This window comes from Prionailurus viverrinus, chromosome B3, assembly GCF_022837055.1.
Source record: "Prionailurus viverrinus isolate Anna chromosome B3, UM_Priviv_1.0, whole genome shotgun sequence".
Classification (NCBI taxonomy): domain Eukaryota; kingdom Metazoa; phylum Chordata; class Mammalia; order Carnivora; family Felidae; genus Prionailurus; species Prionailurus viverrinus.
Genome location: NC_062566.1, coordinates 57,319,402 through 57,333,237, shown reverse-complemented (window position 1 = coordinate 57,333,237; position 13,836 = coordinate 57,319,402). Strand labels below are relative to the sequence as shown.

The 13,836-nt window shown below is 40.1% G+C and overlaps 1 protein-coding gene and 2 non-coding genes across 5 annotated transcripts in view; 2 read left to right on the top strand and 1 right to left on the bottom strand.

Annotated features, from left to right (window-relative positions):
- The window catches only part of CHP1 (calcineurin like EF-hand protein 1), a 47,505-nt gene extending 39,072 nt beyond the window's left edge, over positions 1–8,433 (top strand). For all 3 annotated transcript variants that reach the window (XM_047862698.1, XM_047862701.1, XM_047862699.1), the window contains 3 exons: positions 1,412–1,473; positions 6,174–6,296; positions 6,458–8,433. In XM_047862698.1, the coding sequence (XP_047718654.1) occupies positions 1,412–1,473; positions 6,174–6,296; positions 6,458–6,511 (239 nt within the window). In that variant the 3' untranslated portion in view covers positions 6,512–8,433. The remainder of the gene's footprint in view (positions 1–1,411; positions 1,474–6,173; positions 6,297–6,457) is intronic.
- Positions 4,482–4,590, top strand: LOC125169164 (U6 spliceosomal RNA). Its single transcript, XR_007153496.1, has one exon. It is a non-coding gene; the product is annotated as a U6 spliceosomal RNA (small nuclear RNA).
- Positions 8,434–13,199: 4,766 nt separating the features above from the next.
- LOC125169129 (U6 spliceosomal RNA) lies at positions 13,200–13,306 on the bottom strand. Its single transcript, XR_007153462.1, has one exon. It is a non-coding gene; the product is annotated as a U6 spliceosomal RNA (small nuclear RNA).
- Positions 13,307–13,836: the final 530 nt, after the last annotated feature.

Here is a 13,836-nt window from a genome sequence, read left to right as displayed (position 1 = left end):
CTAAGCATATAAATTCTCAAATTTGGTAAAGATTGTTAATCAACTAACCAAATTAAGAGAAAACACATCAGAGAAAGTCTTTCCCAGTTATTTCCCCCTCTAGAATTTTTTAAAAGTTTATTTATTTCAGTTAGGTCCACACCCAATGTGGGGTTCGAACTCACAATCCTGAGGTCGAGTCGCATGCTCTCCCAACTGAGCCAGCCAGGCGCCCCTCTCCTCTAGAATTCTAATATGTACCTTATAACGAGCAGGTTAGATTTTTCTAAAATTTTTTAACGTTTAGTGGACTCGCCTCCTTTTGGCAGCGGTAGGGGTAAGGAGTGGAGGAGGGGTGATGTTTAAATTTGTAGATACTCATCCGGGTTCTCATGCCTTTGTACCTAGTGTGAGCTCTGCCTAGAATGCCATCTGTCATCAGATTTGTCTGTCTTTCAAGACTATGTTCAAATGTTACTGAACCAGAAAGGCATACGTGCCATACGTTTTGTTCCCCAGCATTTCAGATGTATGATAACACTGCAAATGTAGTGAAGTGAGTAGTGTGTGTTGCTCTCCTCTACTAGCTTATGAGCTGCTGAGGACAAGACCTAAATCTGTATCTTAATAATTAGAGAAGTGGATTTTGGCTTTTTAGTATTCACAGCACCCTACCCAAAACAAAAAATGTTAGTGGCGTACTGTAAGCGAATCCAAGCCTCAAAACCGCACTCCGTTCAGCTATAATTACAAGGCAGTCACCTCCTCATTGTGATTTTTCATAGTGCCAGTAAAATCATGCAGTGGTAGCTCTTCAGCAACATGAATTGTCTCTTACATATCCTAGTTTCCAGAAAACGTATTTATTATTAACGGGAGAGAAACATGGTAAGGCCAGGAGACCATCAGATTCTCAGCATTTTTATTTGCAGCTGAAGTTCTTTATTTTCAGGGCTCCAGCATGGAAGACAGTGACTTGAAATTTGGCTCAAATTTCCCAAAGTGGCCATTTTCCCAGAGCACTGTTTTGTGTAGTCCGCTTCTTTGCCTGCGTGGCACCTAAGGCTGGCACCCTGTGAGCGGTGCATGGGTTTTGTGAGATGACCTCATGTATAGAACTACTAATGGGCTTGTTTGTTTTTTAAACGTTCTAAGGTAAGATAAAGGACATGCAATTGTTTCTTTTTATTATTAAGTTCTCTGATTTGCCTGAAGAAGGGACATACTTTATCAAGGTCAGGATGCCATCAATTATGAGATGCATTTCAATTTCTTAAGTGTTATGTCTTTAAAAGCTCTGGAAGTAATGTCCACTGCTCTTAAAAAACTATTTGTTGTCAAATTTCTGTCTAGCGTCCTTTACATATTTACTTCCTTGAGAAGGGGCAAAACACTACTGAATTTCCAGTAATTTTTTGTTTTTCCCTACCAGTTGCTTTTCGACTATATGATTTGGATAAAGATGACAAGATTTCCCGTGATGAGCTATTACAGGTAGGTGGGAGAGCTAACATGCATGCGAACAACTGTTGGGGCCTCTGCCTGCTTACTCTTTTGGGCAGGAATTGTTCTTTCTTTCAGTAAGCATTTATTTGCCACCTGCTGGTGCAGAATCCTGTCCTAACTATAAGTCAGAGCCAGATGACCTGGGGAAACTTGAAATGGCTCATTGAGTTCTCAAAGACAGATGTCTCTGCTATTTAAAAGCTAACTAAATGTCTTTTGGGTGCTGACCAGCAGAGCTAAACTATGCGGGATGGTCTAAGTCAGATAGTTCAGTTATTGTCACGTCAGCTTATTGACATCCAGGTAATTCTGATGACACTTGGGTAAATGCTGCTGTCTCGTCTGTCCTTGGCCTTGACGTAACAGTCAAGGAGCTATTGCTGGGCCGGTGTACACTGAGCCACCTGCTCACTGTCTTTTGTTGCTTCTGAAGACAATTCCCTGTCTTTGCACTAGCAGTGACTACTAGCATTTCATCCTCTTAGCATTGCCCTCCCCGTCCCCTCCCCACCTTCCTTAAATACACAGTTAGAGGGGAGAAAGTTCTCCTTTTCTCTTTTCTTTAATACTTACGAATCTGGAGGACCCTAGGAAGCTAACACATTCAGGAATTTCCATGAGGAGATTTCTCTATTTCTAGATACACCTAAAAAGTAAAGTGGTTTCCACTCACCCTGAAGTAAATCTGAACTCACTCAGTGTCCTGAGAAGTCTTCTAAGCTGAAGATTACTCAGGCCAAATTAAGGACCAACCCAAGGTATTTCTATATTTCTATGTCTGAGCACAAAATTCAAAACAGTCTGCAGGTCAGTGTTAACATTCTTTGCTTTTGAGTTGGGGATATCGTTCTTCAATGAGAAGAGTTTATTTAAAATTGCTATATATGGGCTTCTGAGTTCTGAGGAGAAAAGGCAGAGGCAGTTGCTCTATAGTTGAATGTTTTCATCCTGTGGCCCAGATCTGGCTGCCAGAAAGATTTTTTGGAGTGGTGGGTTGATTTATTTTCTATTATTAGGATTTTAAAAAAGCCAGAGGCAGGGAGTGGGGAGATCATATGGCCAGAATGCCAGTCAGTGCCACCAGAGTGTTCCTCAGGGCCAAACTGACTTGAGGACAAATGTGTTCATGAGCTGTCGAGATGACAGAGAACTAGTTTTACCCTAGCAGGAAGAGGATATGAACATGTTACCAAAGTGAGAAGAAAACAAATTTCATCTTCCTGGACACTTCCATGTCCAAAATATTTGGTGATATGCAACTCTTAACTATTCATTCAGTGGATATTTAAAAGTTTGTGGTGAGTTTATCCTAAGGGAAGACTGAGTGGTTGTTTTCTACTATGATTTTTATAAAAAGTCCTGGTTGAACTCTTGGAGATGACAGATAGGTTCATTATCTTGATCGTGGTGATGGTTTTCTGTGTGTCTACATATGTCAAAACCTAACAGATTGCACGTTTTAAATATGTATAATTTATTGTATACCAATTATACTGCAATAAAGATAGTTGCTCTACTCATTTTATGAGGCTAGCATAACTTTGATGTGAAAACCTTATAAAGACTGCATAAGAAAATTACAGGGATACCGGAGTGGCTCAGTCAGTTGAGTATCTGACTCTCGATTTCAGCTCAGGTCATGATCTCATGGTTCAGGAGTTGAAGCCCCATGTCAGGCTCTGTGCTGACAGGGCAGAGCCTGCTTAGGATTCTCTTGTTCTCTGTCTCTCTCTGCCCTTCTCTCCCTCTCTCTCACTGTCTCTCTCTCAAAATAAATAAACAAACTTTAAAAAAAGAAAAGAAAATTACAGCACAATCCCTTTCATTCACATAGATGTAAAAATCCTAAACAAAATATTGACAGATTAAATCCAGCAGTGTATAAAAAGGATACTGGATTCTGGCCAAGGTGGGTCTATATCAGGAATTCAAAGTTAGTTTAAAATTAGAAAATTAAAAGGGGTGCCTGCGTGTCTCAGTCTGTTAAACATCTGACTTTGGCTCAGGTCATTATCTCTCACTTTGTGAGTTCGGGCCCCACATTGGGCTCTGTGCTGAGAGATCAGAGCCTGGAGCCTGCTTCAGATTCTGTGTCTCCCTCTCTCTCTGCCCCTCCCCTGCTCACTCTCTGTCTCTTTTTCTCTCTCTTTCAAAAATAAACATTAAAAACATTTTTTTAATTAGAAAATTAATATACTTTGCCATATTAACAGATTAAAGAAGAAAAATCAGTCTTTTCCACAGAAAAAAAGCATTTGACAAAATTCATCATCCATTCATGATTTTTTTTAATTTTTTTTTTTTGATTTATTTATTTTTGAGAGCGAGAGAGACAGAGCGTGAGCCAGGGAGGGGCAAAGAGAAAGGGAGACACAGAATCTGAAGCAGTCTCCAGGCTTAAGCTGTCAGCACAGAGCCCAACATGGAGCTCAAACTTATGAACTGTGAGATCATGGCCTAAGCTGAAGTCGGACAGTTAACCAACTGAGCCACCCAGGCACCCCTAAATCCTTTTTTTTTTTTTTAATTTATTTATTTATTTTGAAAGAGAGAGAGCACGCACACATGGGAGGGAGGGAGGGAGGGAGGGAGGGAGGGAGGGAGGGAGGGAGGGAGAGGGGGGTGGGGAATTCCAAGCAGGCTCCATGCTGTCAGCACAGAGCCCATTGCGGGGCTCAATCTCACAAACCGTGAGATCATGACCTGAGCCCAAAATCAAGAGTCAGACACTTAACTGACTGAGATACCCAGGCATCCCCCCCCCTTTTTTTTTAATTTTAGAGAGAGAGAGAGCAAGCAGGGGAGAGGGGCAGAGGGAGAGAGAAAGAATCCCAAGCTGGCTCCATCCTCAGTGCAGAGCCCAGTGCAGGACTCGACCCCACAACCCTGGGGTCAAGACCCAATCCTAAATCAAGAGTTGAAATGGAGAGTCAGATGCTCAACTGACTGAGCCAGCCAGGCACCCTCATTCATGATTTTTTAAGAAGTCATAGAAAGTGTTCGTTTGGGCAGCACATATACTAAAATTGGAATGATACAGAGAAGATTAATTAGCACGGCCCCTGCAAGGATGACATGCAAATTTATGAACCTTTACATATTAAATTTAAAAAAAAGACATAAAAACAGATAGAAGCGAGCTTTCTTACACTGATGAAAGGAATATACAACAAACCTTAGCAGATATTAACCAAGTGGGAATAATGAAAGCCCTATTTGCTAATGAACTTCCAACTACAGCCCTCAGTGCCACTGTGGATAGCTGACTGGGCACAGAGGCCTGGACGACTACATGGGCCACTGGTCGCTGGGACCTGGATCAAGCCACTTCTAGACCCCCTTGTCCTCTTGAACAGATTGTATGAGTGATTCCTCAGACAACACCACTCCTATCCCCACAGAGCACTCATGCTCAATGCAGTTCTCTAATTCTAAAAATAAAACACCTCAGGAATAATTGGATGCAGATCTGAAGAAGGTGCTATTTGAGGATGAATTTGTCTAGTCAGCCACAGACGATCGGGGAAGATGGCAAATGACTTGTCCATTTATTATTTTTGCCAGGATTGCCTCTTTCTATTAATCTTTCAATATGTACCCCAATTTGGGGTACAATTTGTACCCCAAACGTACACCTTCCAAGTTTCAAGAATCAATTTATGAAAAGAAATAACCAGTGTTGATGCAAATCCATATTTCACCTCTTTTTTTCTTTTCAGAAAATCCTATAATTTACTTTTAAAAGTCTGTGTCATGAGATTGGATAAGGATGTAAGAGGTGGGGGAAAGGAAGGCTTGTGAACAGCTGGGCTGGAAGGCCTTTCTTTCTTGTGGAAAAGCTCAACTCTTATCTCTGAAGACAGAGGTGGCTGACTACAGTAATGTGAGGCATCACAAAAGCACCCTGTCCCTCGTTTCATATCATTACGGTTGCTTATTGTGCTTAAAGTAGCAATTTCCAGAGTATATTTATGCCCTAAAGAATTGAGGGGAGGGGGGTTCTTGGTTATGTGTGAAACAAATTTGGTGAAACAGTGTTCAAATTCTCTTTACTATAGCCCTTTAAATATTTTTGTTATTTTTCTCAAAAGAAGGCTTTAGTATTTAAGCCTTCAAGGGTCTTTATGTTTCTTGGTTATACCTGAGAAATAGCTGGTTTAATATAATCCGCTGCTTCAAAGAGGACTACTGCATTCATGTGGGGTTCCTAGAAAGTTCCACCAAACTGACTTAAACCAATAAGGAACTAGTTTGCCTCATGCAATAAGAAATCTTGGGATAGATTATCTGGGTTGGTGCTGTACCTGAGTGATGTCCAGGAATCAGGCTTCTGTATTCTTGCTCTGGCATGCATAGCACATACGACTTTCACCTCATAGTCGCAAGATGGCTGCTATGCCACCAAAGCATCATATTTATATTCCAGACAGGAAGAACGGGAAGAGCAGAATGCAAACGACTCTCCCCCAGTGAAACTTTGCCTTCCTTTCCAGTAACCTTGCCAAAGAGTTCTGCTCATATCTTTATCTTGAATGGCCTAGATGAGAAGACAAGGGTTTCAGCTTTCTGGCCGTTGTATTTAAGGACATCAAAGGAAAAGAGGGTGGGAGTGAATTTTCCTTTATTCTTCATAAAAGAGTTCCCCTGACCCCCAAGTCTCCTGTAATTCCTGGCTTTTGGTCTTGCAGGTGCTACGTATGATGGTCGGAGTAAATATCTCAGATGAGCAGCTGGGCAGCATTGCAGACAGGACCATCCAGGAGGCTGATCAGGATGGGGACAGCGCCATCTCTTTTACAGAGTTTGTTAAGGTCAGTCAGTCACCTCTTGGTTTGAAAATGTTGAAAAGCTTTAAAATTGTTGTACAGGAGGGAGGGAGGGAGAAAAACATTCAGATAAGAACTTGAGACAGTATCTCCTCTTTTGACCTGCATAACTGTAATTGGGTTTTGTTTTGTTTTGTTTTTTCCAGGTTTTGGAGAAGGTGGACGTAGAACAGAAAATGAGCATCCGATTTCTTCACTAAAGGACTGAGACCAAACTGTTCTTGCTTTTGAGTATTTAAGAACTGGAACTTGAGAGTCCTCCTCACCACCAGCCCCACCTCCACCCCATCATTCCGCCTTCTCCCAAAGTACTACTGCTGTTGCATGAGAACCCCGAATATGGTCTGTCAACACAAACCTGCCTTTGGTGTATAAACAGGGCATTACAGAATGGTACACCCGTCTATTTCTGTTCAGTATCATTCGCCAGTTATCTCCATTTCTAAATACCATCTCCCCTGGTTTGCTGCTGAATGCCACATGTCCATCCAGTCTGAGAAAATGAGAGAGGGACTCCTGCCAAGAACCAACCAGCAAAGCTCTTTCACTGGATGTAGATGAAACCGTGCTGCCTTCCCTCCAGCCAGGCTTTGGCATGCTCCTTCATCTTTTTTTCATATCTTTTTTCATCCCTCGCTTTCTACTTCTCTCTCACCCAACAGATCATTCACTTTGTCTTTCAATCTCTCTGCTTTTCTTTAAGCTTCAGTCCCTCTGTTCTACTTGGCACCCTAAGCTATGCCTGTTAAATGTATTTCTCACTTGGCAGGATAGTGCAGTGGTCTGGCAGTTTTTGTCTATCTTCATTCTTAAATGGGTCTCTGGGATGTTGCCTCTCCAGGAGGTTTTCCATAACCAACATTTCTCTCAGAAAAATGATCATCTCTGGTCCCCTGCACTCTGCTCTGTCATCAAAGGGCCGTTGGTTGGGGATGTTCTTCTTGAAAGGTAGTGGCCTTGGTGAGAGGTGTAGAGCCAAGTGTGCTAGGTGGCTTGCCCACGTCGCTCTACCTCTGGCCTCTGATTATCAATATACACACCTACGTGGCTACTCATGTTAGTACAGTGTTGACTCTTCAGAAAATAGCCATATGCCTGCAGGTTTATTTAGTTTGGGGGCATCATCACCACCAGAATGGCTGCTCTGCCAATATGCTTGGGGCCTTTCTCATGGCTTTTTGAACAAGGAGCCTGGGCATTCTAAAAACCTGGTATGTCCCCACTTCTGCAGCATGGTTTATGCCTCAGTGTTATGTGCCCTGGAATGTTTTTCATTTCACATTTCCAAACTGGAAGATTAGTGTAATGGAAGTGCCTAATTCATCCCAGTCCAAGAGATTTAAAGGTTATCTTCAGTGTCTTGATGTTTTGCACAAAATTCTCTCTGAATTTTACCGTTGGCAAATATTAATGCTGGAAGCCATAGTCGGCTCCTAAAAGAGGTCCAAAGCACTGAATGTATTATTATTAGCTACCTGGTTACGTTGACTTCCTAGCTCCTCTTGTAAACCACTAATATCTTGGAAACAAGGAGTCTGGCACCAGTGGCACGACCTGAAGTGGCATTACAGGCTTTTGCATGAGCCAGAGCAACTTCTCTGCCTATCCAGCTTGGTATCGACCTGTCTGAATCAGGCTGTTGTCATCCTAACATCTGTTTATGAGTCTTTATGTCTATATATCTGCCCTTGGCCGATTTTCTCTGACTCATTGATTGCTTGCTTGCTTGCTTGTTTCCTTGCTTTGGAAGGCTATCCAAGAAGGGAATTGCTTAAAAACAGAAATGCTGCAAAGGGATTGGGAAGGGTGGGAAACAGGAGTGGCCAGGCTGGATGACTCAAGTATAAATGACTGAGAAATTCTTAATGAAGTATCGGTCTAACTTTGTGATCAAGTGATGTATTATAGGAAATGTATAAAAGGGAAGAATTTTCTGACACTGGTCTGTTAGAGAGGTACTTCAGAGTCTCCTTGACTTGCATATTTAAAGTTCCTAAGTTTATGGCTTTTTCCTCCTTTTGGCTGTATAGCAAACTGTTTGAATCCACAGTTGTGCCTTACTGTTCCATTAAAATTGTATTCTTCGATCCATCAATAAATACTTGTGGTTAAAACAAAATAACTTGATTTTGTCCATGTGTTTCTGAGAATTTTATAGGACTCAGTCCCCTTCTTCAAGTTTGAAATCCCAAACCGTGTTTCCTTTATTCAGGTTTACATCTGTACTATCAAATGCATGTTTGCTCTACTGCTGCCTGGACATAGGATGTGGGGACATTCACATCCTAGGGGTGTGTACTGTGTGTCTCTGGGCACAGCTTTGTTACTTCAGTCACTTTCCATTCACTCCAGGTAGGATTCCACTTCTATTCTTGACTCCCTGGCTTTTTAAATACAGAAAAGAGCTCTAAAAGTTGTCCACCCCGTCATGCCTGTGCAGCCTCAGTGACATATTATACCCAGTTGTTGTTACACGGCTTTTCATATCTTTTAAGACTCAGTGTTGGGGCGCCTGGGTGGCGCAGTCTGTTAAGCGTCCCGACTTCAGCCAGGTCACGATCTCGCGGTCCGTGAGTTCGAGCCCCGCGTCGGGCTCTGGGCTGATGGCTCGGAGCCCGGAGCCTGCTTCCGACTCTGTGTCTCCCTCTCTCTCTGCCCCTCGCCCGTTCATGCTCTGTCTCTCTCTGTCCCAAAAATTAAAAAAAAAAAAAAAGTTGAAAAAAAAATTAAAAAAAAAAAAAAGACTCAGTGACTGCTTCGTCTGTAGGGTACGAATATCTCTTTTTAGATTTAATGGCATGCTACAGGACCCAAAGCAGTAATAATAGCTGGAATCAGTCATACAAATTCTAACACAATACCCTCTTGTCCTTTCCCATCCCTCTGCCTCAAAAGTTCATTCCAATGACTTGCACGGTGTTAGTTTTGTTTCACGTTGAATCTAATGTTAGGATTCAGTGAAAGTGCAAAATAGATGAAGTGACCGTTTTGGAGAAAACTTAATGTTACTGATCATGGCCACAGGAACAGCAGTCTTGTGGCTACAGTAAAAAATAGTATGCTGACAACCAGGAAGGGCTCCTGACAAAGGAGACCATATAAAAAACTAAATAGCTCAGTAAACAGTCCTGTGTAGACTAATCCTAAATAGGTCATTAACCCCGAAGGCATTGCAGCATGAATTTATAAAAAAGACCTCAAGTCATTAAGAAGGGTCTAAAAAGTGCTGGTTTTTATGGGTGTAAACTTCAATAAAATGGAAATTAAGTGAAACATCACTGATGATAAAAAGAAATTTTTAACATTACTTCATGCCATTCAGGCTGTACTTGAATCTATGTACTCAATGCTATGTGCCCTGGTGGAGCTCAGTGACTCCTGTCTGATTTTATACAGATGTCATATCTTTTTCCTTCTCACTTTTGAAAAAGAAATGATTGATAGTGACATCAAATGGTGACATGGGTTAGAGGCTTATATCTGCAAACAACTGTATAGATTATGGAAAGAAAGCATTATTCTCCATGATGCTGAATTTCTTGAGGGTAGGAGTTGTGGTTCTGCCAATAATGGAAGAGCAAATTTCTAGTAGTTATTAAAATATTCTCTGCAGAATGACAGCTGGGAGAAAGGTGACATGGAGACTTCCATTATTTCATTAAACACTTTTTTAATGTTTTATTTATTTTTGAGAGAGAGACCAAGAGAGACAGAGCATGAGTGGAAAAGGGACAGTGGGAGAGAGAGAGACACAAAATCCAAAGCAGGCTCCAGGCTCCGAGCTGTCAGTGCAGAGCCCAATGCAGGGCTCGAACCCATGAACCAGAAGATGATGACCTGAGCTGAAGTCAGATGCTTAGCCGACTGAGCCACCCAGGTGCCCCTTTATGAAACATTTTCTAAGAACTGACTCAATTTCTGAATAAAACTCATTTTCAGAAGAATGCATGTGCTAAATTTTGGATGTATTTTGTGCTGCCTGCTGCCTCTTCCTGGCAGATGTAGAGACAGAATCACAAATCTGGGTAGCATACAATGTGTGTTTGTAAAAAATAACTGTATTCTGTGCACTCCTCACCTGTGCCCAGGAGTTCTAATCTATGAGATATCATAGATATTGGGGGATGGCTAGAGAACAGAAAGAGGCAGATATCAGCAAAGTTTGCAAAAGGGGAAAAGAGAAGATTTCATTAATGATCCACTCATCTGTTTGACATTATTCCCTGGGAAAATTTTATTTTACTTTTTATTATTTTTTTAAGGTTATTTATTTAGAATCTCTACATTTAATGTGGGGCTCGAACTCACAACCCTGAGATCAAGAGTTGCATGCTCTACTGACTGAGCCAGTCAGACACTGCTATTCCTTGGGAAAATATTAGAATGTGTCATTACGTGGTTTGTGAAGACATGGAAAAGAATTTGATGGTAACCAGGGTGCTGATGTGTTTGGCAAATAATTGAATATGCCAAATTATTCTCCTTCCACTTATTTCAAACAGTTGTTAAATTTATACATCAGATCAATGAGATAAGTATTTATATGTTGAAGATGGATAATATTTGATTATATTATAGTTGTATTTGAAGATGGTAGTTGAATAATCATGCACCAAGAATCTAAAAGATCATTGTCAAAAATAAATAAATAAATAAATAAATAAATAAATAAATACCGGTGTTTAAGAGAACATTTTTCTTTTTCAGGAAAGAGAAGAACAAAATTGGAGGAATCACATTTCCCAGTTTAAAAATTTACTTACTACAAAACTAGAGTAATCAAAACACTGTGCTATTGGCATAAGAATAGATTATGGAGAAATGGACTGGAATTGTGAGTCTAGAAATAAATCCTCACATATATGATCAATTGATCTTTAACAGGAATGCCAAAACAATCCAATGGGGGAGACAACAGTCTTTTGGTATAACTGGGGCAACTAGATATCCTCATGCAAAGAATAAAGTTGGATCCCTACCTCACACCATTAAAAACAAAACAAAACAAAACCACTTCAAAATGTATCCAGTCCTAAGTGTAAGAGCTAAAACTTACAGAAGAAAATATAGGCATAAATCTTTATGACCTTGGATTAGGCAATGGTTTCTCAGATAGGACACCAAAAGTACAACAAACAAAAAGTAGATAAACTGGACATCATCAAAATTTAACGTTTTGGTGGTTCAAAGGACACCATACAGAAAGTGAAAAGAATGGGAGAAAATATTAGCAAATCATATCTCTGATAAGGGACTTGTACTTACAATATATAAATTACAACTCAGTAGTAAAAAGACAACCCAATTGTGGAACCCTGGAGCACTGTTGGTAGGAATGTAATATGGATGCAGTTGCTATGGAAAACAGTATGGCAGTTCCATAAAAAATTAAAAATAGGATTACCATACAATCCAGAAATTCCACTTATCAGCATATGCCCAAAATAACTAAAAGCAGGATCTTAAAGAGATAATTCATATACCCATGTTCATAGTAGTACTTTTCAGAATAGCCAAAGGTGGAAACAACTTAAATTCCTCTTGACACGTCAATGGAAAAACAAAACATAGTGTATATATACAATGAAATATCATTCAGCCTTAAAAGGGAAGGAAATTCTGACATATGCTATAACATTGATGAACCTTGAGGATATTATGCTAAGAAATAAGTCAGTCACAAAAGGATAAATACTGTATGATTCCAAGGCCTGGATGGGAGATTGGGGAGTGACAGCCAGGAGGTATAGAGTTTCTTTTTGGAGTAATGAAAATATTCTAAAATTGTGTTGATGAATGCACAATTTTGTGAATATTCTAAAAGCCATTGTATTGTACTGTTCAAATGGGTGGATGGTATGGTATGTGAATTATAGCTCAATATAGCTGTTTAAAATAAAAGTATTGGATTTAAGGAAAATCTGTCATGCCATGCACTTTTCTATCATCCAATCCTTTTCAGCATCCAAGGACAAAGACATAGAAGTGTGATGTTTACTAATTTTTTTAAGTAACATAAAGCTGTAAAAATGGTTAATACAAGTCCCTCCATGGAAGAATAAAGACTAAATCATCTTAAGAGTTTGTGTTCAATCAATAGTGGCTAACATTTATGTGGCATTTACTATATGCAAGGTACTGTTCTGTATGTGTGACAGATGTTAACTCTAATCCCCACGGCAACCGTAGGAGGCAAGTTATCATTATTATCACCATTTTACAGGTGAAGGGATTAAGACACAGAGAAGCTAAATGGTTTTTTCCCAAGATCAAAGTCACACAGCTAGTTAGTGGTAAAGCGTGGATTCAAGCCTAGGAACTCTGATTGCAGAGTGGATACTCTAAATCATTTTACTCTCCAGCAATCTAGACTTTTTTTTAAGGTTTAATTTTTAAGTAATCTCTACACCCAACATAGGGCTTGAACTCACAACCCCGAGACCAAGAGTCACATGCTCCTCTGACTGAGCCAGTCAGGCAACCCCAGCAATCTAGGTTTTTAATAAGCATAAATATCAATTCCTATATTTAAGCCAAAAAGAGAGATGGCAAGAAAGAGAAACCTATGTATTAAGTTTTATTTATTTAATCACTACATCCCTTGTGGATTTTAAACTCACGACCCAAGATCAAGAGTCACATGTTCTTCGAACTGAGCCAGCTAGGTGCCCCCAAGACCATCACCTTTTAAGGTCATTGACAAACTGATGTATTCCCAAGGAACAATGTGGTGAGGGGTTCAGGACAACTTACTGTCTTGGGCAATTGTAGGGACTGAGGCGTTAAGGTAGAGAAAAGAAAAGAAAGTAGCTATATCCAGGTAGTTAAGGATATATTCTTTTTTTTTTTTTTTTTTTTTTTAAATTTTTTTCAACGTTTATTTATTTTAAAAATATGGAACGCTTCACGAATTTGCGTGTCATCCTTGCGCAGGGGCCATGCTAATCTTCTCTGTATCGTTCCAATTTTAGTATATGTGCTGCCGAAGCGAGCACAGTTAAGGATATATTCTTGAAAGGCTCTAATGTTATTTTCCTAGATGACAGAATTAGGTAGTCTAATGTATAATTTAAGAGCATAGACTTAGGGGGGAAAAAGAGCATGGACTTTGGAAACTGATTAGGTGGGTTCAGATCCTGGTTCTGCCCCTTAATCAGGCACATGAACTTCAGTGATTCACATATCCCTTCTGTGTCCTTTTCCTCAACTGTTAAGATGATGATGATGACAGTATCAACTTCATGGGTTGTTATGAAGATTAAATGAGTGCCTGACACATTAAGCATTATATATAAGATTTATTAACAGTGGATGGAAGTGGTAGGTTTATAGGTTCCAACTTGTTGTAAGGAAGAATTTCTTTTTTTTTTTTTTTGTTTAATGTTTATTTATTTATTTTTGAGAGAGAGGGGAGGGACAGAAAGAGAGGGAGACAGAGAATCCCAAGCAGGCTCCATGATGTCAGCACAGAACCCAACACAGGGCTCAAACTCATGAACTGTGAGATCATGACCTGAGCCAAAGT